The 22,525-nt window shown below is 37.4% G+C and overlaps 1 protein-coding gene across 3 annotated transcripts in view; it reads right to left on the bottom strand.

Annotated features, from left to right (window-relative positions):
• The window catches only part of SRFBP1 (serum response factor binding protein 1), an 80,655-nt gene that overhangs the window by 34,280 nt on the left and 23,850 nt on the right, over nt 1–22,525 (bottom strand). For all 3 annotated transcript variants that reach the window (XM_054054277.1, XM_054054276.1, XM_009562961.2), the window contains 2 exons: nt 14,134–14,222; nt 13,158–13,230 (listed from right to left, as the gene is read on the bottom strand). In XM_054054277.1, coding sequence (XP_053910252.1) covers nt 13,158–13,230; nt 14,134–14,222 — 162 coding nt within the window. The remainder of the gene's footprint in view (nt 1–13,157; nt 13,231–14,133; nt 14,223–22,525) is intronic.

The following is a 22,525-nucleotide window of genomic DNA, read 5'->3' as shown; positions in this document are numbered from 1 at the left end:
AAACACTCCAAAATTACAGTTAATCATTGGGAATGCAAGAATGTCTTTAAAGTGGAGCTTGTCTAGCAATTGTTCTTTTTGTGAACCATGCTGGTGTCAGGTTTTTGCTGGCACCAATTTTGAACATTACTAAATGTCTACAGTATTGCTGTCTCAGTTTAGATCCAAGTGAAATTCAATGTCAACCTGCAAGTTTTCCTCTACTAAGCTTCACACTGCAAGATTTCTGTTTTCATTGTTTTCTGGAAAAATAAAGTTACTAAAATTCTCATCAAACAAAAGTATACCATATTCCTGTAAACACAGTTTTGTCCAAATGGTTACCTTCTTCTCGCTAAATATCCTCATTCCGCTATGCTGTACAAACTCTCTTAAAAGCAGAGCTTGCAGTTGAGGCAAAGACTACTTACTCATGCAGTCTAGTAACAAAGCAAGATGAAAAAACAACTGCTCAAAAGAAGAGTTAACATGGCTAGTTCATTTAAGCTCTTGTAAAATACCCAAACTTTATTTGGCAAGTATACGCTGCTCTTTTCTGCCACGTTTATAAACTAATTTAATATTTCAAGAGGTATGCAAGTCAAATGCCAGCAATTACATCAGTCTACTGAGATGAACACTGTGAACTTGGCATTTTTCTTCAGTCAATTTCATTAAATGAATTCTTTAATTTTGGAGATTCCCGTCTCATTCAGTAGCCACATTCAGGGAGCAGCAGTGACTGTTTTCACCATAGGATAGAAAAAAAAGTTAGTAGATCTATAATCTAGTGACGATTTCAGAAATAGGAGGTATAATGAAAGTATACTACAATTACAAGCATTCAAAAGAAAGGTTGCAAAAGAGGAAAAAAACAAGTTCAGTGGATTATTCAACTCAGCAAGCACAATGATGCCAAAATTATTGTTATTTGAATATTCTTCAAACATCTTTTAGTTCTGAATGTCAGTGTTCACTTTGACTGGGACAATCTGTAATTTCACACTGTACTGGCAATTTGTTCCACACTGCTTCTCTAATATTAAAATAACAACCACATGCAATTGCAGGGTTAACGTATTTCCAAGCAGTCCTGTGCTGGCTGGAACTATCATCGGCTTTGAATTACTATCCCCGGTATTCACAGCCGTTGCCAGTATCGACAAGTTGCCAGATGAACCGTTTTTGTAAAAATTAAAGAAAAACACTGCTTCCTGCCAGAAGGGGACGCTATGCACAACTAGCAGAATGCCCCCTCTTCGTCAGTTTAGCCTCTTTTCTCCCATTAGGAGCTTGAGCCAGCAAGACTGACACCAAAGCTGCCAGAAAAAGGATGTGCTATATTCTTGCAATGTTCCCAATGGAGACTGTCTGACAAATAGGTGCAATCCAGCTAATAATCCCCATCCGCTTGATTCTGGTTTTAAATAGATACAGAAATAGAAATGAAGACTGAAAAAGCTGGAGAGAGGCAGAAAGAGAGGTGCAGAAGAGTGTGAATATATAGACCCATATATACAGCCCCTTTGTCTGCTTCCAGAGGGCATAAAAGAAAAACAGTTCAAAGATTACACACAAGAAAGAATTCAGTTCTTCACTCCCTTTCCCAGTACCTCCAGGAAAAGTATACCCCCTCCAGTCTTTCCTTAAAGCACCATGGGGAAGAAAAGCAATTACTATTTGTCCTTTCCTAGATATCTTGAATCCTCTGCAAAACAAGCCTGCTATCTCATTTCCCCAAGGTAAGAAGTAAAGGTGGAAAGAAGAGATCTGGCAATAAAACACAAAAACCAATTTTTTTTCAGTACCTGCAGATTTTGAAATTGGCTGCTAAAACCTCCTCAGCAAAATCTTGGTATACAATATGCAAAACAATAACCCAGGACGAATACATGAATTGTGTAAACCTCCAACATCTGTAGTTCACTTTGTACTCTGCAGAGTCCTGTTCCAATTTTGTTACACTGTCTGTACAGGTTATTCCATATCTCTGATCATCTTTGACAATTTTCTTTATACTTTTACCAATTTTATTTTGCTTTATTTTAAATACGCTAATAAGACTTATGCACTATATGGTAAAACAACTGATTTAAATAGAGACAGATTGTCTTCCATCTGAAGACAACAAATAGCAATGCAGTGTTTTCAAATGGGTGTGTATGGTAACTCCAATATCCACTCCAATATCCTGACTAGTAATTGGTAATAGCCAATTTTGACCCAGTGAAAATGAACTACTGGGAATTTAATTCTCATCAGTAACACATGCGTTACTTTGCATTTAGCATTATCAAATTTCTTTAGCTATTTTGTTGCTTAGTTTGTTTTCTTGTAATATTATTCTGCAGCGTCTTGGGTGTTAGTATCTTCACTACCCTGAAATTTCAGGTCATCAAGCTTCAGCATTCATCCTCTTTTTCTGAATCATTTCCAGCACTGATTCCCACAGAACTACACTGCTAGCTTTCCAGCACTATGAAAGCTAACCATCTATTCCTCTGTCACACTTACTATGTTTAACTCTGTGACTAAAAGGAAAACGCATACCCATGAACAGATTTTCTCTTTAAATACCTCTCCTACCCTGCCTCAAACCTGAAAAAAACACCAAAGGCTTTGATGCAAGTTGAACAATGACTTTTTTTTTTTCAAAGCAATATAGAGCTCAATCAGCAAAATCCAGTGCATGTAATTATTCCTTCAAAGAATTCCCACTGATTTGCAAGGCATGACTTTCGTCTCCTAAAGGTACAATTATTCCACCTTACCCTAGTCATCCACATGTTCACTCACTCCATTCTATAATAAACATATCTATTTTATTTTTTCATTGTAAGCAGGAGGCAACCATGGGGGAAATAAGATTTTACACACAAAAGCATCAACTGGGATAAGGAGACATAGCAGCTGCAGCCAACATTCTGAATTAGTTTCCAAGTGACTATAAAGATACTTACAGTAGGTCTCCAATTTCTTTCCCCTCCTCCCCTTGCCCTCCCAAACCCCCTCCAATAACAAGAAAAAAGAATAAAACCTTTATTCAAGAATAATATCTTTTACATCTGTGAAGAACAAAAGACATAATTTCTGTTGGGAAACCTCTTCAGAAGAAAGTTCCAAAAAGTACCATTGATCAGAATACTGAGACAGTTTAATATTGTTCCACCACACTAAGTAGATTCACTGTTTACTGAAGGTATTCTTATCTTCTCCAGAACAAATTAAATACAGAGACCTGCTAGTATTCAGCAAGAAATTAACTAGAACTGCCTTCAAGATCTTACAAAAGCCATCTTTTTGGCAACTCTTAGTACACCTCAGCATGGGATGGCCAAAATGCAAAGAAAAGCTATGCGACGCTTACAGAAACATTATTTTCCATCTCAAGTTCAGATGAATTATGAAGAAGGTTGACAAAGAGGCCCAAGTTGGTGCACTAAAGTGTAATACATGTTGGAATGATGAAAGAAGTCAACAACAACAACAAAAAGTATCTGTTTGGAATATACATAAATATTTTCAAAATGAGCACAGAAACTTGCTGACATTTCTGTCATTACTTTGAATAATAGTAACAATAAGTGTTTGGGTTTGCTGTCACTGCTCAATTTTCAAATAAATTAAGGCATATGGGTTGCATTAATTTGTTTTTCGTACTACTGCAAAGGTTGCCTCTTTATTAAAATAAACAATACTTATGCAGAATTCAGAAAGGACATGGAGTCTCATCTGCAAGCCATATTTTTTAAAAAGTGAAAATATCTTATTTTCATCCCCACAAAAAAAAAAAAGGTAGTAAAAGTCTTATGCAAGACTCAAGAGGAAAAAGCTTCATCTGCAAGCCATATTTTTAAGATACTTGACAATCTTTACTTAGAACCTGCTTTAACATTTTCCTTAAGTTCTCTCAAATCCAACAAAAAGCTGCCTTTGTAATCTGTTTTCACTTTGTAACTAAGAATCTAGTATATAAGAATAAAAAAACATGATAATTGCTTCTATTTAAGTATCTTGTCAACAATGAAGTCTCAAAAATGAAGACGGTGATATTTTCACTGATTTTTATATTTAAGAAATGCAGCACATCTTTTTTATGTGCTCCAAAGCAGTATTAAGTGTAAAAATCCCGCTACATCTATCATAATGAAATAAAACAGTAAGAATAGCTTTCAGACATTTTCTCATTACAAATTAAAATTGTACAGTACAAGATTCCCCTCCCCTTATTTCTCCGTTTTCCTTATAAGTCTAAGTATTATTTTATGCTTGCTGTCTAGAAAAAAAGAAGTGTACCATATTCTACAGCTTTCTCATGCTGAGACTGTTAAGCTTGCTCAGCTAAGATATTTTTATCCTGCAAGAGCAAACAGAAGACTGACTTGGAAAAGCAGTTATATTAAATGTGGGGTGTAAACATGAATGGAAGCAATGTATCAGTGCAAATAGTCTGTCAAGATTAAGAATAGAACAGAACTCAGTCTGTGAATACACCAGTTGGCCTTCTCACTGTTTTAAGAATCATGTCAGAAAAGGGTGGTAGGTAGGAACGTTCAAGGAAAGTGGGTATAGTGAGGAGATACTGTTATATAGACACCTGACAAGGAATTCCTCCCTTATTCTTATTAATCAAGAATGTCAACCAAGCCTCAGACCTCACACAAACACTCAGTCATCTTATCACTTCTTCTGTATACTTTTACTCCACCTCAGCCATAAAGACCAAAACATTTGGGTTTTGATAAAAAGGTTGCCATCACTCACTTCTCAGGATAAGCACATGTGCATATTGGTATACAGGTGTAAATGAAATTTCCAGAAGTAAAATCTGTTTGGAAGCACCATCCTTACTGTGAGATGGAGAGCAATTCCATACACCAGGAATAATTTATACTTGTTCAAACTCTTACCTCTGTCTGGAAGCGTAACATTGTCGTTTCTCATTATTTCAACATTAGTGTAATGTTTTTAATTTCAGAAACAGGAGGAAAGAAGTTCTTTAGTAAGAATTTGTTGAGTATCAAAAATTCATAACACTTCTGAAAGAAAATACTACTGAATTACTAAGGAATCATTTCCTATTGTCCTCCTAAGGATATAACAGAAGACGAATTCCATAGAACTTCATGATTACAAAAAAACAAAAGGTATCAGTGAGCACATCCAAGCCAGTTATCACGATAATCTGACAGATGAGCTGGAAAGACAGCGTATTGCAAAAGTGAAAGAAACAAAACCCTGACCCTGAAGTTACAGCAACCAACACTTTTCTCCCCTCTAATCCAATGCCCAGGATGCTTTAATATTCTTATGGAAAGGATGATAAAATACTATGCTGCAACTGGTTAAATACAGAAATATTTCTTTCCCACCTCCAGTCACAAGATGTTGATTGTCACAGAAAAATCTTTGCCATTTTTGAATGGAAAATGTACTAAGTGCCACCTATTTATGTATTCTCATAAACAATTCTGTTTACTGGTAGCACCACTGCAATAATGCAAACTAGCACAGAACAGAGTATCTGTAAGTTTATCAGATAAACCAGTATTAAATTCCACTGTCTAGACAAGTCAGGGGATGGCACTGCTTGGCACAGTATATTCTCAAGCAACTAACTGATCTAGCTACGTATATACAATACTGTTTGTGATGCTCTTCCACACACTCTTTGGAAGGTAAATAGATAGCATAGCACAGCTTTCATACTTGACATTTCTCCATTAAAATCTCCATGAGATTTCCTTTGTCCATTTCTCCAGCCTGTCCACATCCCTCTGAAGGGCACTACAAATACCTGTTGTACTCGTCCCGATTTTTATCTTCTACAGACTTGTTGAGCAAGTGAAGACATTGAATAGTCTTGACCCCAGTACTGAACTCTGCAATATAGCACCAGCTACTGGCCTCCAGTTAGGTGGTCTTAGGGCTGCTACTAACAACCTTTTTGCCCAGCACTCCCCCCAGTTTTGATCCATTTCACCATCCCTTTACCTAGTCCCTGCTTCTTCAGTTTGTATGCAAGGATATTATGGGATACAGTATCAAAAGCTTTACTGAAGTGAATAAACCCTGTTTATCTTGCCGATCAAGCTCATCATCTCATCAAGGAAGGCTATGAGGCTACTCCAACGTGATTTCCCTACTGGAAACCTATGCTGATTCTACCCAGCTAGCTGCTCGTACTTCACAGTTTTGGCAACAGACTTCAGTATTATCTGCTTTATTTATCACCTCAGCAATTGAGGACAGGCTGCCCAGCCTGCAGTACTCCTTGATTTTCTATCCTGCCTTTCCTGAAAATAGGAGTCACATTTGCTTCTTCCCAGCTGTTAAGAATCCTGCTTTGGTCTCACACGGACCTTTCAAGAATTACTGAGACTGGTGACAATGGCAAGCTTCCTCTTCAACTATGTATGCATTCCAACAAGGTCCCATGGACTTTCGTATGTCCACTTTGTTTAAACGTTCCCTGATCCTTCTCCACCAAGGGTAAGTCGTCCTTGGTCTCGACCTCCCCACTAGTTTAGGCAGCCAGGATTCCTGAAGGCTGCTCTTAACAGTAAAGACTGCAAAAAAGCACGATTGAGTACCTTGGCCTTTCTAACCTCCTTTAACAGGAATCTCCTGTCCCCTCATCAGTGGGCTCAGGTTATTCCTAATCTTCTTTTGGCTGCTGATGATCCTGCAGAAGCCTTTCATTTCCCTCACCATATTCAGCTATAGGGGTTCACACGGACAGTGGCTCTGTATTCCTCCCTGGCCATCTCTGCCTCCATTTCCACCCTGCATGCTTCCCTTTGATGTCTGAGTTGGCCACGATCTCTTTGTTCCTCCTGCAGGCCTCCTGCCTTCACTTGACTTCCTTGGTGGTGGAGAGATTAATTCTTGAGGTTGGAGATGGTGATACCTGAAAAATCAGCCTCTCCTGGACCCCCCTTCAGGACTGGACCGCCATGGGATTCTTCCAAGCAGCTGCCTCTTGAAGAACAAATTCTGCTCTCCTCAAGCCCAGGGTTGTGATTCTGCTTTTTTTGTGTTGTTGTCTCCTTCTCTCAGCACCTTCTACCATCTTGGGGTCACTAGCAGTACTGTACCTGACTTTCATTCCACTGTCCTGTTCCTCCTTGTTTGTATGTATCAGGTCCAGCAGAACAACTCCTGTCATTAGTTCCTCTGTCATCTCTGTTAAGAGTTACCATTGGTGTTCTCTAAAAATCTCCTGAATTGCTTAACAGATGCTGTTGATGCCACTGCAGCAGATAGTGAGGTGATTCAAGTCTGCAAGAGGCTGCAGACATGGAGCTTCTTTCAGTTGTCTGAAGAAGGTCTCACCTATACCTCAGAAGTGTCTGAGCAGCCCAGGGGGAAAGCTGGTGGTGCGGAAAGCAGGGCCAGGATGGGGGTATCAGGCCAGCGCTGACTTGAGAGAGTGAGTGGAGACACTCAACCCTTAGTGTGTCCAGCAATTCTACTCCTGGAAGCTAAGCAGGGGTGGGTGCAGCTAGTACATGGATGGGGAGGCTGCCTGAGGACATCGTTTTTTTTTCTGACCCTTTCTGTGCTGGAACTTCCTCCTTCCTTTCTTGCCCTGGATTGTGTTGTCCTCCTTCTAAAGCCTCCTCACGGACAATGTAAAAATTGGCCAGACAGGTGCTAACAGTGGTATAGCCATCTCCCATCTCCTTTTAGTCCCACCAGTGTCATAGGCTGAAGCATCAGGGCCTCTGGTACTGGCATGTAGATTGGGAGATGCAACTTCCACCACCCTGGGGAGGGTGGAGGAGTGAGGAGGTCTTTATGCATAGCCAAGATGGTGTGGGAGCTTCCTTTGCCCCCTATGAGGGGCTGAGGCAAGTGCTTGCACCTGTGTCGGAGCTTGTGGCATCCTCAGAGGTGGTAGGAGGCAAGGGCAGGAGGAGGCAGGCAGGGCACTGATCCAGAGCACCAACGCTGTGGGTGCTGGCAGGGAGTGCAGGGGAAATCAGACACTAACAAAAGCTGTGCCTTGTTGGTACACGGCACCCTGAGAGGGCTGGCTGCTGTTGTGCTCTGGCTCGCAGTGCAGAGCAGCTTCACACTGCCATGGCCAGCCTTTCTGCGGCAGTTGTGTAATGTGGGGAAGTTGTGCTTTGTTGAAGGGATGGCATGCATAAAGTCACCTGCAAAGTCTTCATCTTTGTATCAGAAATAGTGTAGCAAAAAGCAATGGAGGAGTGATCGTCCCTTTGTACAGGGCACTGGTGAAGCTGCACCTGGAAAGCTGTGCTCAGTTTTGGGTCCCTCCCTAGAAGAAAGATGTTTAGCTGCCGGAGGCAAAGTAGAGCGACAAAGCTGGTGAAGGGCCTAGAGAACAAGTCTTAAGGAACGGCTGAGGGAACTGGGGTTAGGAGACCTCACTGCTCTCTATAATTAAGGTTGTAGCAAGGTGGCTGTCGGTCTCTTCTCCCAAGTAACAAGTGATAAGATGAAAGGCAAAGGCCTCAAGTTGTGCCAGGGGAGGGCTAGATTGGAAATCAGGAAAAAAATTCCTCACCAGAAGGGTTGTCCAGCATGGAACAGGCTGTCCACGAAGTGGCAGAGTCACCAACCCTGTGGGTATTCAAAGGATATGTAGACATGGCTCGAACATGGTGGACTTGACAGTGTTATGTTTACAGTTGGACTTGTTAGATAATCAGCTATTTTTGTATGAAGAAACTTTTTAAAATATCATAGCTTGATAAATAGGGTAAGAAGTAATCTATGATGGATAATTAATCCACTTCAAAAGTACTATCAAGCCCGACAAACTAGTAAAAAAAATCCTGCAATATACATAATTTTATATTTTTAAAAAGTAGTATAATAGTAGAAAGACTAGAAACGATCACACTGTTCTTTTTTCCTTCCATCTTTAATGAATTGTTAAATGAACATTTTATACAGTTTTGGCAAAATGAAATCTGAAGAACTCAAATAGCAGTATACTATTCCAATAGCTTTGAGAACTCCTGCAAACAATTAAACCAGTTCCTGCATCCACGTAACTGGAATTTTTAACTGCTCTCCTTTCTCACAATGTTTACTTCTGATTATTGTGCTTGAGAAATCATTAATAATATTTGCAAATGAAGTTATTTTTAATCTCCAGTTCTAACACTTAACACCTACAGAATGAAAAACTAAATGTCATTCCAAGAGCACCACAACAATATATGGTACTTGCAAATTCAAATAACAAAAAGCTTAATACAGCCCAGCACCAAGACTTCTTAGGTTTTCAATATGAAGAACTGTGCATGTGTGAGTACACAGAGGATATAAAAAAAACAGTAGACACACCCACAGTATTTAACTCGAAAAGTGAGCACCTATTGATGCTCACTAATATACAGGAAACTTTATATTAACAGTGAAATTATTTATTCCTATAATACCAGATTGTAATTAATAAAGATCCACACTAGAAAGAGATGTTAAAGTCTTGTAACTAAGAGTTCACATTTGGATCATTCAGAAGGTCAGCAGCCCTTACGAATCCTGCAGCCACCCTCTAACAACAGATGCACCATCAGACAATTTATTTACTTTTTTTTTTGTTACAGTCTGGATGAAAGATAACAGTTGTCCCATGAAGTGGCATCCATCATACTGAAACACTGTGCTGGCCAAGAAACAAGATTCCCCGACTAAATGAACTAGTACAAGAAGTTCAAGGGTTTAAAGGAAACTGAAAATGTAATTCTTAAGAAGGCAATGAATTCTCCCTTATTGAGGTTTCAATCCCTCAGATTTTTTTTCCCAAGTAAGAGAAAATTAAGCCATCACATTAAAAACTTCTAAGACAGACAACTATGTCAAGGTCCTGGAACTTCAGTCTCTCTTCCCTGATCTTGAAACAAACTCCCTGTGAAATGGAATCCTCCTCTTATGCCTTGTGAGATCACCAGGATAAACGGAGTTGTTCACAAAAGACCCAGCTCATGCCAGCAGCCCCAGAATTCTCCCTCTGCCCCTGACAAGGGTATGTGGTAGCAAAAAGGTGGTCTGAGTCTGTTCTTGACTGACTCATATTGAGAAAGAGGTATGCAGTCTGGCAACTTGGAAAAGCTAAAAAAACACCAGTATTATTACCCTTTTCTTTCAAAATTGTATTTTCTTCAGTCTAGAGCAACTCTTCATGTCTTCATCCAACCAATAAAGAAGTTCTAAAAGATGGAAGTACCCATCTCAATAAATCTTTTAATCTGAGAATATACATGGTGTCAGACTCTGATGTAGCATCCACTTTCGGACTCCAAACCACTTTTGATGTCATTATTTTTGCTTTTGTCTTTTCAATTGAATTTTTCTTTGCAGCCCGCTATCCTCCTCATTCAGTAAGAGAGAAGGCAGACATTTCTTCTTACATAAAACATATAAGTAGAAGTTTATGGACTGTTCCTGCAAGTTATACGTAGACTGAACAATTTCTATATTCTGCACACATAGAGACAACCATGAAAGGATTTGCACCACCTCTGAGAAGTGTAAGGATCCACACACCTAAACTGCTAGAATAGTATGGATAACAGAAGTCTGCTCTAAGTTGCAACTTTGTAGACCGCTTAGCAATTTACCTGCTTTAGGAGCAATTTACTTCTATCTGGCCATTCTTTCCTAAAAATTCTAAAATATCCATTTGGGTTATGCAAAGAGTGCTTTATGAAATCTTAGGATCAATAACTTAAGACAAAAGGTTGCCTGGAGTGACAATTTACCAATAGAAAAGGCTCCACTACCTCAAAATAATATAAATGATTTCTGTAAAAGCTGTCTTGTTACTCTTCCACGTTGAACGAGGAATATTTCTACGGCAATTCTAAAAAGCACTTTTAGTCTAGAAATCAACAGTCGTGAAAAATATGTAAACAACTAGTGCCTTTTATGCTGCAATTTCCATACAAAACAGGAATTTTTCTTTTGTCTAAGAAACAAATACACTGTAAACCCAGAAAATGTCTATTTGTTCATTTTAAAGAAAGAAAACCAAGAAAAACAACCTTTTTGCTATAAAAATATTATTGAGTGTTTTTTTTTTAGAGACCATCTATAGCACAATTTCAGAAAATTAAGTGCATTTACTAGCTAATTAGCAGACAAGTGGGAGAGCTTTTCCTTTCTCAGCTGCTTACTTTGAAGGCTCCTTCCTTTCTATAAACTATTTCAAAGCAAAATTTGTTTGCCTTAACTCTCCAGATGACAAACCTGTCCTCCTTTGATAACTGCTCTTAACACTAACAAGTCCTGCACTAATTAACACCAACTAAAGGTAAAGCTTGAATGTACTTGGCCAAGACAGTTCTCTGAGTGCAGGCAGCCTTTAAGATGTCTGGATGAGCCAATCCTGGAAGGAAAAACACAGTGGACGAAAGTGGATGAAGCGAATGCTTCTGGGAGATGTGTGCAGAATGGTGACCCTCTCAATAGTGTTTACAGAAGCTCCATAAAACGTGGACTTGTAAGCTCAGTGCTGCACCACATTTGATCATTTGATATATATTCCTACAAACTCTTACAAACTCAGAGATGTTTCTAGAATCTTCCACATGCTTCAGTAGATATATTTTCAGAAATATTTATTTTTTATATATATATATATATTTTTATATTTATTTTCAGTATTTTTATTTTCAGAAAAATAAAAAGCAATCAATCCTGGGACCACATTTAAGACTGATGGCAAGTCACAGAAGCAAAATGCCTTAATATGACAGTCATGTTGCTTGATCAGTGCTTTACCTTTAATACAGTGCTGTGCATTTACTTTTCCCTTTTAACAATTTGTAAGGACTCTTGTTTTATAAGTACTGTGCTAAAACCCCCTATGATTCCACCTGATCAGTCTGGCACAAAGCACATCTGAGTGGGTCAATGACGCCTTTCCAGCTATCAGATTTTGAAAAGACTAAGATCTGTGCAAGGATCAGGAAAGATCATCAATGAAAAACAATCAAAACCATTCTACACAAAACCAGTTTCTTTGCCTATAGAGGTCTCTTGTGCTCAAGCATTATGACTGGAATTTGTACCTCATTTCGACACACAACTGATGCAGTATCAGTTAAAATTGAGATATAACTACTACAAAACTATTAGAAGGTTATAAAATTTCTGAAGCATTCACTGGCGTGTCCTAACAGAGAAGAAAAACAATTATTGACAACAAGGCTGAAGATAAAAAAAAATGTCTGACTGAAGTCCCTTGCAGCTAAAATTTCAAACTACTACAGAATATTGAAGTTGAAAGTAAAACACAAGTAGCATTATATTTAAAGCTAAGAGAACTGGCAAAGAAAGTACTGTACTGTCAGGCACAAAAAATGCCTTCAAAGCACTTTAACTGATACAGTAAAAACTTTAAGAATCACAAATTTCTAAACAAGTTCATTTGTAGCGTAACATGCTTAAGACTTTAATTGTCCAACACTTTGACAGATACAGCAAACAATCAAATATTCAGAATTTTTGAGTTGTGTTCCAGTAAGGACCAAGCTTACTCTGGAAATATGAGGTCCAACACAGAAAAAATGAGACCAACCCTATAGCTCATGAACCAAGAGCAGGAGGAGAGAGACAAAGCGATGGCTATAGAACATGTTCTAATGTGTCACAGTAAGACAGGGGACAACTTGATCGCCCCACTCAGTACGAGCGGACGTGTGTTCAAATAGAGATGTTTTCTTACCTACGGTCAGAAAATGTTGCTGTGCTAAGACTGAAGTGAGTTAACATCAAGTCCCCTGTGAAACTGAAGAAATGTGCAACAGAAACTTTTCAGCTACAGACTCAGGCTTACAGTGAAGAGACCCCAAAGATCCACTCAGCTCTCAAGAAACCCATTTTTTGTTGGCAGATGATGTGAACGCAAGAACGGTGGAGATCCTCAACAGCCCTTCAGAAAATGATCTGCAGTATTGCTTTGAACATTGGCAGCATCATATGCAGCTGTGTCATCTCTTAAGGGAACGGTTTTGAAAGTGATCATGGCTGATTTTCTTAATTTGTTAAATAAAAAGAGTGCAGGCACAGTCTTTTTTTTTGTGTCAGACCTTATACTTCAGTTAAGTTTCAACAGCTGCAGTTCCAGAAAGCAGACAAATCTTTTGTAATCTAAAATTAATTGCCTCTAATATTTAAATATCTAAACATATTACCTTCATGGCATGGATTTCCTCTATTAACCTCTCAACTCGTTTTTGGTTCTTTATTTTTAAGTCTTCTGAACCCCTGCAAAAGAAGTCTGTCTTTATTAAAAAAATCTGTTTGTAATGTGCTAACATTAAGTTGAAAAATAAAAATACCATAAGAGAAAGCATAAACACATTCCCTTGTTATTAAATAAACACTTCAGCAAACAGTTGAACATAATCTAATGCTTCTGTTGTTGTGAACAGAACAAAATCCAAAGGATTTACCAGAATTAAAACAGACAAATACTAGTTTATTACAAAATGGTAACTACAATTCATATCACTAACAGGTATCTCAAATATAATTAAATTTTAAGAGCTGTAATATTTAACTAGAAGCATTCATTGCACTGTCTTCCTATTTTGCATAATTTGCCCAAATTGTGGGCGTACACTCAATTTACACTTTGAACTCATTAACAGCTGCATCTTATACTGTCTCCAGTAAGACAAGCCATAAGTTATTTTCAGACAGTTATCTTTAAGAACACAATCTATAAAATGTTGTTTAAACTACTTACCAAATATTAGTACTCATTATTAAAAAATCAAAAATGACCCGTATATCTATGAAACTGAATTTTTTTTTTGCTACCTTGCAGATAACTGCAGCAAGAAAAAGTTGCACAACTTACATTCTATCAGAGGAATAGCATAAAAGATCAAATCTGACACTTTTAAAAGTGCTGTAAAAGGTTCAGTAAGTGACTGGAATTAGCTTCCAATACACTAAATCCCTTTAAAAAAATGTTATACCAATTCTGCTTTATGAAACTGCTTTCTCACTAGCAATGTACGACGACCAGAATTTTTGGATCACAGTGCTTGAAGTTTTAAGTACAATATACATTTCTTCTACTTCTCCATTTTTTTGGAAAATGATGAAAACACTGCCTCACCTATAAACACACAAACAAAAACAGTGATATTTAAAACTAACTTTTTCAACTTTAATTTCCCAATGTGTCTGGTTAGTCTGCGGATAGTCAGGACTCTGGCCTTCTTCACATCTTTTCTCATCTTCACAACCTGTCAGGAAGATGGAAGACATTGTAAAAGTTGTTTCCCTTCATTAGTTTCCATATACAACACATTGATTACATTAACTTAAATTTTAGAAATTAGTTCAACAAAAAGAGCCATTTTGAATACAGAGCGCATTCCCTTGCTAACCAAATCCCAGTTCAAATGAATTCAGATTTTGTTTAAAATCAAATTGCTTCCATAAACGTAACAGGAAGAACAACCAACAGTCTAAAAATGTGTCTGAGGTCTAAACAGAAGACAAGACATTCTTTACTAGCAATACTTCAGTATTATTCTTAGAGTTAGAGGGAGCTAAAGATTTGAAAAGATTCACCTTTTGCCTTCACTTTGTTTATTTTTTCCCCACCACCACTTTTCCATTAGTACATAACATGTAAAAGCATTTTCACTGTGAAACATTTTCAAAGTTTAAGGAAAGAATCCCAAACTAAACATTATTTATTATACAACAGAATTTGAAATATGTTATGTATTTGAATTGATTTTTGTTGAAAATAAAATCACAGTGATTTCCAACTCACTACAATCTCTTCATCTTACTTCCTACCCAGCACCCTGTTACCAAAACGTATTCCAAAGTAGACAGTACTAAAGAAAAACTGACAATAATGTTTTTGTCTTACTTCTCACATGAAAATAAAAGAAACATAATCCTAAATACTAATATACATCTGGTACAAATTGACAAATCTTTGGAATCTTCCGCTATTGAATTTCATCATAGGAAACTTTAGGCCTAGATGTTCTTTTGTCAATAATGCACATTTTGGAGAAACAGCGAGTCAATCGAGTCTTATAACCTTGCTATTTTACAAGTAAAAAAAATGCCTTATTTATTCAGGTACATCTTACTATTCATATTAAGGTAAGTTAGACTTAGGAAATATAAAATATTAAAGCAAACAAACAGAAAGATTCTTCCTGACAAAAAGCCAACTTTCTCTTAAATTTATCCATGGGAAAGGTTTCAAAATAAGTTGCCACCTCTTTCTCATGGAAGTTCTCTCAGGTTTCTATTTTATCTTCTAATTTCTCATAGGTTATAAAAATGATTACTTGCTGGTGACTGTACCCTCAAGTCAGTTCCACCAGGAATTACTATACACCCACATGAGGCTTAACCAAAAAAAGAGAAAAAATAAATCATCAAAGCTCACAAAGGAACATTTCACATCTATAATGACAAGGCTCGCTGGTATACCACACCTGACACAAAAAATGAAACGAACCCAATAGCTTGGGAACCAAGAGCAGGAGGGGAGAAACAAAGGGACAGTTACAGAACATGTTCTAACCTCTCACAGTGAGACAAGCCTCAATTCGATCACTCAATGCAAGGGGACACATTTTCAACCAGAGACATTTTCTTACCCTCAGTCGGAATATGTTAGTGTGCAGCAGCCCACAGGATTTTTGTCTGTGAAGCAGTTTTTAGCTAATAATATCACTGTGTTGAGCAGCCACTCTGTTTCCCTGATCTTGCCCCCTCTTCCTAGAGTTCAAGTGGAGCTCAAAAGAACCTGTTTCTGTCAACAGAAAGTGTGAAACGAAGAATAACAGAGATGTTCAACAGCCTTTCAGAAAATGATCTGAGGGATTGCTTTGAACGGTGGCAGCAGGTGTGCAGACATGTCAGCTCAGAAGGGAAGATTTTGAAGGTAATCATAGTTTATTTTGTTAATTTGTTAAAAAAAAAAAGAGTTGTGGGCACAATCTCATTCTTTTTGTGTCAGATCTTGTCTATGTCCTGTGCAGAAACCATAAAGGTAAGACTGTATCATTTATTTCTGAAAAAAAACCCGAGAAAAGCCCCCACGTATTTTGCACACATGATTACACTTGTAGCTAGGTTACTGACTCAAGGAAGCGGTTAAGTGTTGAACTGTACTCAGCAGTGGCTCTCCTGAAGGCTGAATCTGTCAGAGCAAAACAATCTCCAGAGAGGGGCATGTACTGATTACCAGCCCCAACTCTGCCAGGGTAGAGGAGAAGCGTGTGGAGCAGAGCTTGCCAGAAAGGCAGGGGAGAAGAATTGTACTGGGCCAATGTTACTGGTGCTTGCACAGAGAAAAGGCTAAAGACAAAGAGGATTTTTAGGACAAGAATGACTTGCTGAATACTATTCTGCTGTTCTAAAATTTGTACAGGAAAGGTCAGTAGTTACTTCAGTTACCCTAGTGAAAATAATTATGCACATAGGTCTACCTAGAAGTGTTTCTACTTCAGTTAACAGAAGAAACCATGTGCCAAAAAGAACCTGTGCCAAATCTTTGCTAGACAGCAGCACTGCTCGAGTCTCCATGCAGTAACGAAGAAATCCTTAACATCGCTATTTACCATCTAAGAATGTAAACATTTATTTTTGAATGGAAATATCATAGCTCCTTACATTACATCTTCTTATAAATGGAAAAAAATAAAGCATCTTCTGGTTGAATACCTTTAAGATATTATGTATGCGCAAAGGTTTTGGCAACTCAGATGCAAACTGGGTATACCTTCTTAGAAAGTTTGGGGAGAAGGAGTTCTTGGGTTTTAGGTTTTGTTCTGTTTTAAAAAAAACATTCATAACCTACAATCATATTTGAAGTTAAATAACATAGTTTACATATTAGTTACACACAAATGCAAACCATATTTAACTTTCTCTCAGAAACTATTTTGTAATGTATTTTTTAATAGAAATATTAATGCAGACACAGCATGTTTCCGGGGTCTATGAATGCCAAATCTCAGTCTCTCTACCGCCAACCAATGAAGCCTGTATAGACATATGACAGCAGGAATGAGAGAAGGTATTCGCCCTTTGGCAGACGAGGAATATCAATTTATGTAACCCACAGTCACTTTTTCACACGGGACAGTATGCATCAACTGTGTTCTTGGAAGTACTCATGAAGTTCTCAAGAAAGCAAGTTAGATCCTTTGGAAATAAATAATAAAAAAAAAGTTTTGTTTTAGATTTACAGTGTGCCTGAAACAACGGGGTTCAGACCACCAGAGTGGCTCCTCGGACTCACTGAACTATCCCCCTCTCATATTACAAAGTCAGATAAGCAACTTTTTTGTGAGTAAAATAAACCCAAAACAACAACAAAAAAAAAACTCCTACCAAAAGCAGTACTAGATTTTGAAAAATAACAAATATTTAACGCATAATAATAGTCTTCATAAATAGGTTAAGAAAAGACAACAAGAAAAGGAAGAAATCTTTGCAATGAAATTTAGACAGGCTGCAGTATAAATCAGGGTCTGTCATTCCCAGAGATTTCTCCTCTTGTATGATAGTCCAATCAAGCCTTCCCCGGTACTCAGCATGTCCAAGCCCTTCACGAGCCCCAGCAGGAAGAATATAACAAGAAAAATTGACACAAGATTGCGTAATATTATGACTGATCTCTAATCTTCCTTCTAATTTTTTTACCCTTGTAAGAAAATAGTTGGATTTGAACACTGATTGATATTTCAGTCATAGTTGCAAATTACCTAGTTTCAATTAACAAAAAATCTTGGAAGGGCTTAATCAGTGCCTGAATCAGTACAGGACTTACTGGAAAGGACTTCTGATGACATGCATTAATGGGACAAGTTCATTATATATAACGCAAGACAGAACACGTGATAGAACATAGTTATTTTAAGAGCCTTCCATGCAATTAAGCTGTTGCAAAAAAAGCTTTTATGAAAATCTGCAAGTTTGCTAAGGTATTTTTAGATGAAAGTACTAAAAAAGTATCTGGCTTATATTCCAAAATGCTAAATAGCCATGGAACAGTCCTCACATTGGTGATGGCAACAAAAACACACCAAACAATGTGGACAAAACAGTACAGGTACAATTCAGATTCACATAACTAGTCAAAGGTATTTGCCTTCACATTTTTAACACAACAGCAGCAAAGTTCTCAACGGAACACTACACTAGAATAAAATGTTATACTTGGCCACTTCTGAAACTTGTTTTGAGGTCTGTACACGCAACATGTCTCCAAACTAAGCTAGTATTCAGCCAATTAGAAAGAAATAAAGGAAAGTGTGACTAAAGATTTGTAGATGTATCAAGAAAGGTACGTGCCTACTCTCAACTAGTGTCCACTGTACTTGACCAAAAAAAAAAACCAAAACCCCAGACCAAACCATTCTTCAAAAAACTACTGATCCAGAGGATTGAGAGAATAAATAAGCAATAACATGATCTTGTCCATTACTGATTTAATATATTCCATTAAAAAAACCTGAAATACTAGGAGAACTGTGTAGGTTTATGATATGAAAAGTCAAACTTTTTTTTTTGTTTTACCATGTACAAAAGCTAGTACTGTACATGAAGACACCTGAAAGACACAGAATGTCTTAAATTCTTCTTAACTCAAAGTTAATTAAAGTTTACTTATGCAGTCAGTCCCAGCTATCCAAAATGCATGAAAGTCAATAAACTGAAGGCCATGTCTTTTTCCTCTGAGCAGCCTGAATCACATACAACTGTTCTCCTTGGGCTTCTGCCCATGAGGTGCAGAACACTTTGGTCCTGACCCAATAATGCACTTAAACAAATTATTAAATCCTTAAACAACCAGCACTAGACAGACTGGAGTTTCTTCATCCACTGCTTTATGCCAGCATACAGTCTAGTCCTAGTTCTTGTATGCTTAACTAGAAAAGACAAATAATTCTGTTCTCCTCGACAAAGGACACTGCACTGCACCTCCTCCAGTGAAAAAACTCACTGTAAGAGTTTACAGTATTCTGAAATATCCATAAAGCACAAACACTTATCTATTAAACAAAGGCCTCCCTTCTCTCCCTCAAATGGTAAAGTATCTCTATATGAAGATCATCTTCAAGTTCCAGATACAAATGCCAAAAAAAAATTAATTTACAGTTTGACGATATTATTCCTAACCAATGTTATGTAATTTTACATAGAGAGACCCAAATTTAGTTTACAATACAAGGTCTCATATCTTTTCTATCACTTGATGCCTGGAAAAAAAAAAAAGTAGATCTGAGTTTGCTTTTCTGTTTCAGTTTCTTGTGCTCTCAAGGCTCTACCTGACACAAAGGTCACACCTAAGAGTGGGATGACGATGAGAAAATATCAAGAATCTACCTTGTAAATTCTGCCTCAGAAAAGAATCTATTTTAAATAAACCTGACCACATTGCTATCAACAATACCTGTACAAAACTGGGTCTAGTGAACGAACAATAGTGATAAGTGAAATTGTAGGAACAAGCTATACCTAAGCCCTAGTGGAGCCTTTTCATGTCAAGATTACCCTAAGAGGTTGAAATTAGAGTCTGACCCATTAACATCAAAATGCCTCAACGCAAAAGGCCAAAAATTATGTACGTGTGTCCAAGATATACAATAGCTTCTTGATTTTACTGCATTAAGAAATTTGCTTCTGAAATCCCTCAAGTTCAAGCAGCACTGCTAAAGCAGAGAGGGAAAAAGTCCTTAAAACCACACCAAAACCAGTTGTGTATATTGGTTAAACTATGCACCAACAAATGTGACAGCAAATAGTGAAATGTATTTAAGTTGAGTATTCAAGGTGTCTCCAATAACTTCAAGAAAAATGTGGAATTAAGTAATGTTTCAGTTCTCAGTGATCTTCTTTTCTTCCCTCTTTTTAGGGCACACCAAAAGCATTGGTTTCATTTTATAGTTATTTGGCAGTCTTCTAACCAACCAATTACCATGGCAACAGAGTATTCTAAATGTTAATTTTTGGTGCTACTTGGCAACAGAGTTTTAAAATTCAAAACACCTGCAGTTGGATCACCTATTAGCCAGAACTAACAACAGTACATAATCTTTTGAGTGAATAATGTAAGTGAAAAAATGTTTCTGGAACTTCATTACAAATATTTCTCTCTATTATCCGGAATGTTAGCTTGAAAGATCTAACGATTTTTAAAAAAGTAAGGAATTGCCAAGTTTACTTTTTTCTTTATTAGAAAAAAGAATCACTATATTACAGTATATATTTTATACACATCAAAATACCTGGAAATAGCCAGTCTTAGACTTATTATAGCTTCATATATTTGCGTTTTAAAAACATATATAAGTACGGAGGTAAAGGCAGCAAGAACACAAATGCACCTATGTGGTACCTCAGGGTTCAGTTTTCAGTTCCCAGCAGTTTTACAGAAATATACATCCACAAAAAAAATAAAAACCTTACACATCCTAACCTTAAAAAATGAAACAAGATAAGTTTTTAGCCAGATCAGTTTCCTGTGGTCACTTGAATGCTAGCTAGTTCCAGGGCAAAAAAGCAAGTTAAGAATGTACAAGGAGGAGACAGAAGAGATGGGCTACAACAAACCAGACTACAACCAATAAGCTATCCCCTTATTTACTGTAAGGATCAAATCCCAGCACAGAGAGTGCTAAAGAACACACCGTTTCTTCAGCTAGTGTCTGTGCCATATGATTGCAGCATTAATCTTGCTTTTGCCATCTCCAGCTACACGCCAACAGGTTCAAACTATGCAGACTGAATCGTATCACAATATGTCTAACAAAATACTGACAAGTTCACGAAATATGAGGCAACATTTTCTGGACTAAAATATAGCACCCTGCTGCCCGAAGCAGATAGAAGTATGATTGCTACCTGGAGGTACCTGCAAAGCAAAACAACCGCAGCCTCTCAGTCTCTCACTCAATTCTGCCCAGGTTCCTGGGGGCAGTTACTAAAGACCAATGGAAAAAAAAACAGCCTGCACATTTGGGCATATTTCCACCTTTCTCATGGGAAAAGTAACACACACACTCCTTGTGAGTTGTCAAACCTTTCCTCCACAGTCCATCCATGCTTTCTTTGTACTTTCTCAATTAGAGCACTGAAATATGAGTTTCTTTTTTTCAGTATAGCACTGTGTTTCCTCATGCATGGAGAACAGTTGTCATTTCTAGCATAATTTCTCCAAGTGGAAACCACAATGAGTACTCGGGACTGCTGGCAAATATCATTTTCATCTAAAGGTTTTGAAAAGCAATTCCAAATATCTCAGATAGTTGGGAGAGAGTAAGGCTAGTCTAGAATTACTTGCTTATTGCCAAAGACCAAAATTTAATAGATTTACTGCTTCAAAGTTGGTGTCTCACTGTATGGAGTCAGGCTCTATGTAGTACTTCAGAAAGCATTTGAGCTATCCAGTCCAAACCAGGATCATGAGCTGGCTAGACACGTTTCTAAACTCTAAATAAACAGCAGTAGTTGTGAATGTCCAGATAAGAATAATTGTGATAAACTAGCCCAAAGATGCTATACTGCACAAATAAGCACTTAGGTCACCCCTTGGAAACAAAAATTCAGGTAGTCCTCTCTTTTGGAGAACTTGTGTAAGGTGATTATCCCTGTATTTAACTGATCAGCCGGACAAGAGTTTGAAGACCACCAGCTAGCACTTGGCTGAAAGTATTTCCATGGTATATTGCAGGGAGATGTGACCAAGGCAGTCAATATAGCCAAGCTTAAATCAATGGATTTCTATGTCTAGGAATTCTTAATTAGACCAGAGCTCTAGCTAGAAACCATATGTGAATTTCACAGACCCTTATACTTTGATTTCACAGGAAGAAAGTAATAGCAGAAGATAAACAAGAATTATCAAGATGAGCACAGGTGAGTAAATAATGAGAGTGGTGATAGGCTTTTCTCTTTCTCCTCAAAGACTTAACTTTTTAAAAAGACAACTAAAGAAAGCACTGCTTCTCTGGCTATACTGTGAATCTCTATATTACTGGTATAATCTGAAACATAACACGGTACCTTGACTATACTGACTAAAAAAAAAAACCAAACAACAAACAACTGTAGTTTTTTTGCATTAATTATAAAATAGAAATATTATCCAAACCTGTAGAGTTGAACTCTGTCATGAAAAGAAAACTGTGGTGAACCGGGTAAGACACCTTTCAGATAACAAAGTCAGAAATGCAACAATAATGTTTCCAGTATGAATTTGGAGCATGGTGTGACTGCTTTGGCTTAGGCTTGTTTTTAATTTTTCTTCCCATAAAGATAAACTGATGTTGCTACACCCTCTTCTCTCACTTAATAAGAGGAGCACCTTTCTGTAGAAATTGCACAGTAATTTCAAAAAAGAGACAGTAAAAAACCTGTTTACAAACTTACACCACTGTTCTGAGGATATTAAAAAAAAAAATAACATGACTCAGGTTAATATAGAGTTTTTAAAGATTTAAGATTTTATCTAAAAACGAGCCTGAGTAACACTGTTGGGCACTGGTCACCTTTTCACTTA

The sequence above is a fragment of the Cuculus canorus genome, chromosome Z (genome assembly GCF_017976375.1).
Source record: "Cuculus canorus isolate bCucCan1 chromosome Z, bCucCan1.pri, whole genome shotgun sequence".
Taxonomy (NCBI): Eukaryota; Metazoa; Chordata; class Aves; order Cuculiformes; family Cuculidae; genus Cuculus; species Cuculus canorus.
This window is presented reverse-complemented; position numbering and strand designations above follow the sequence as displayed.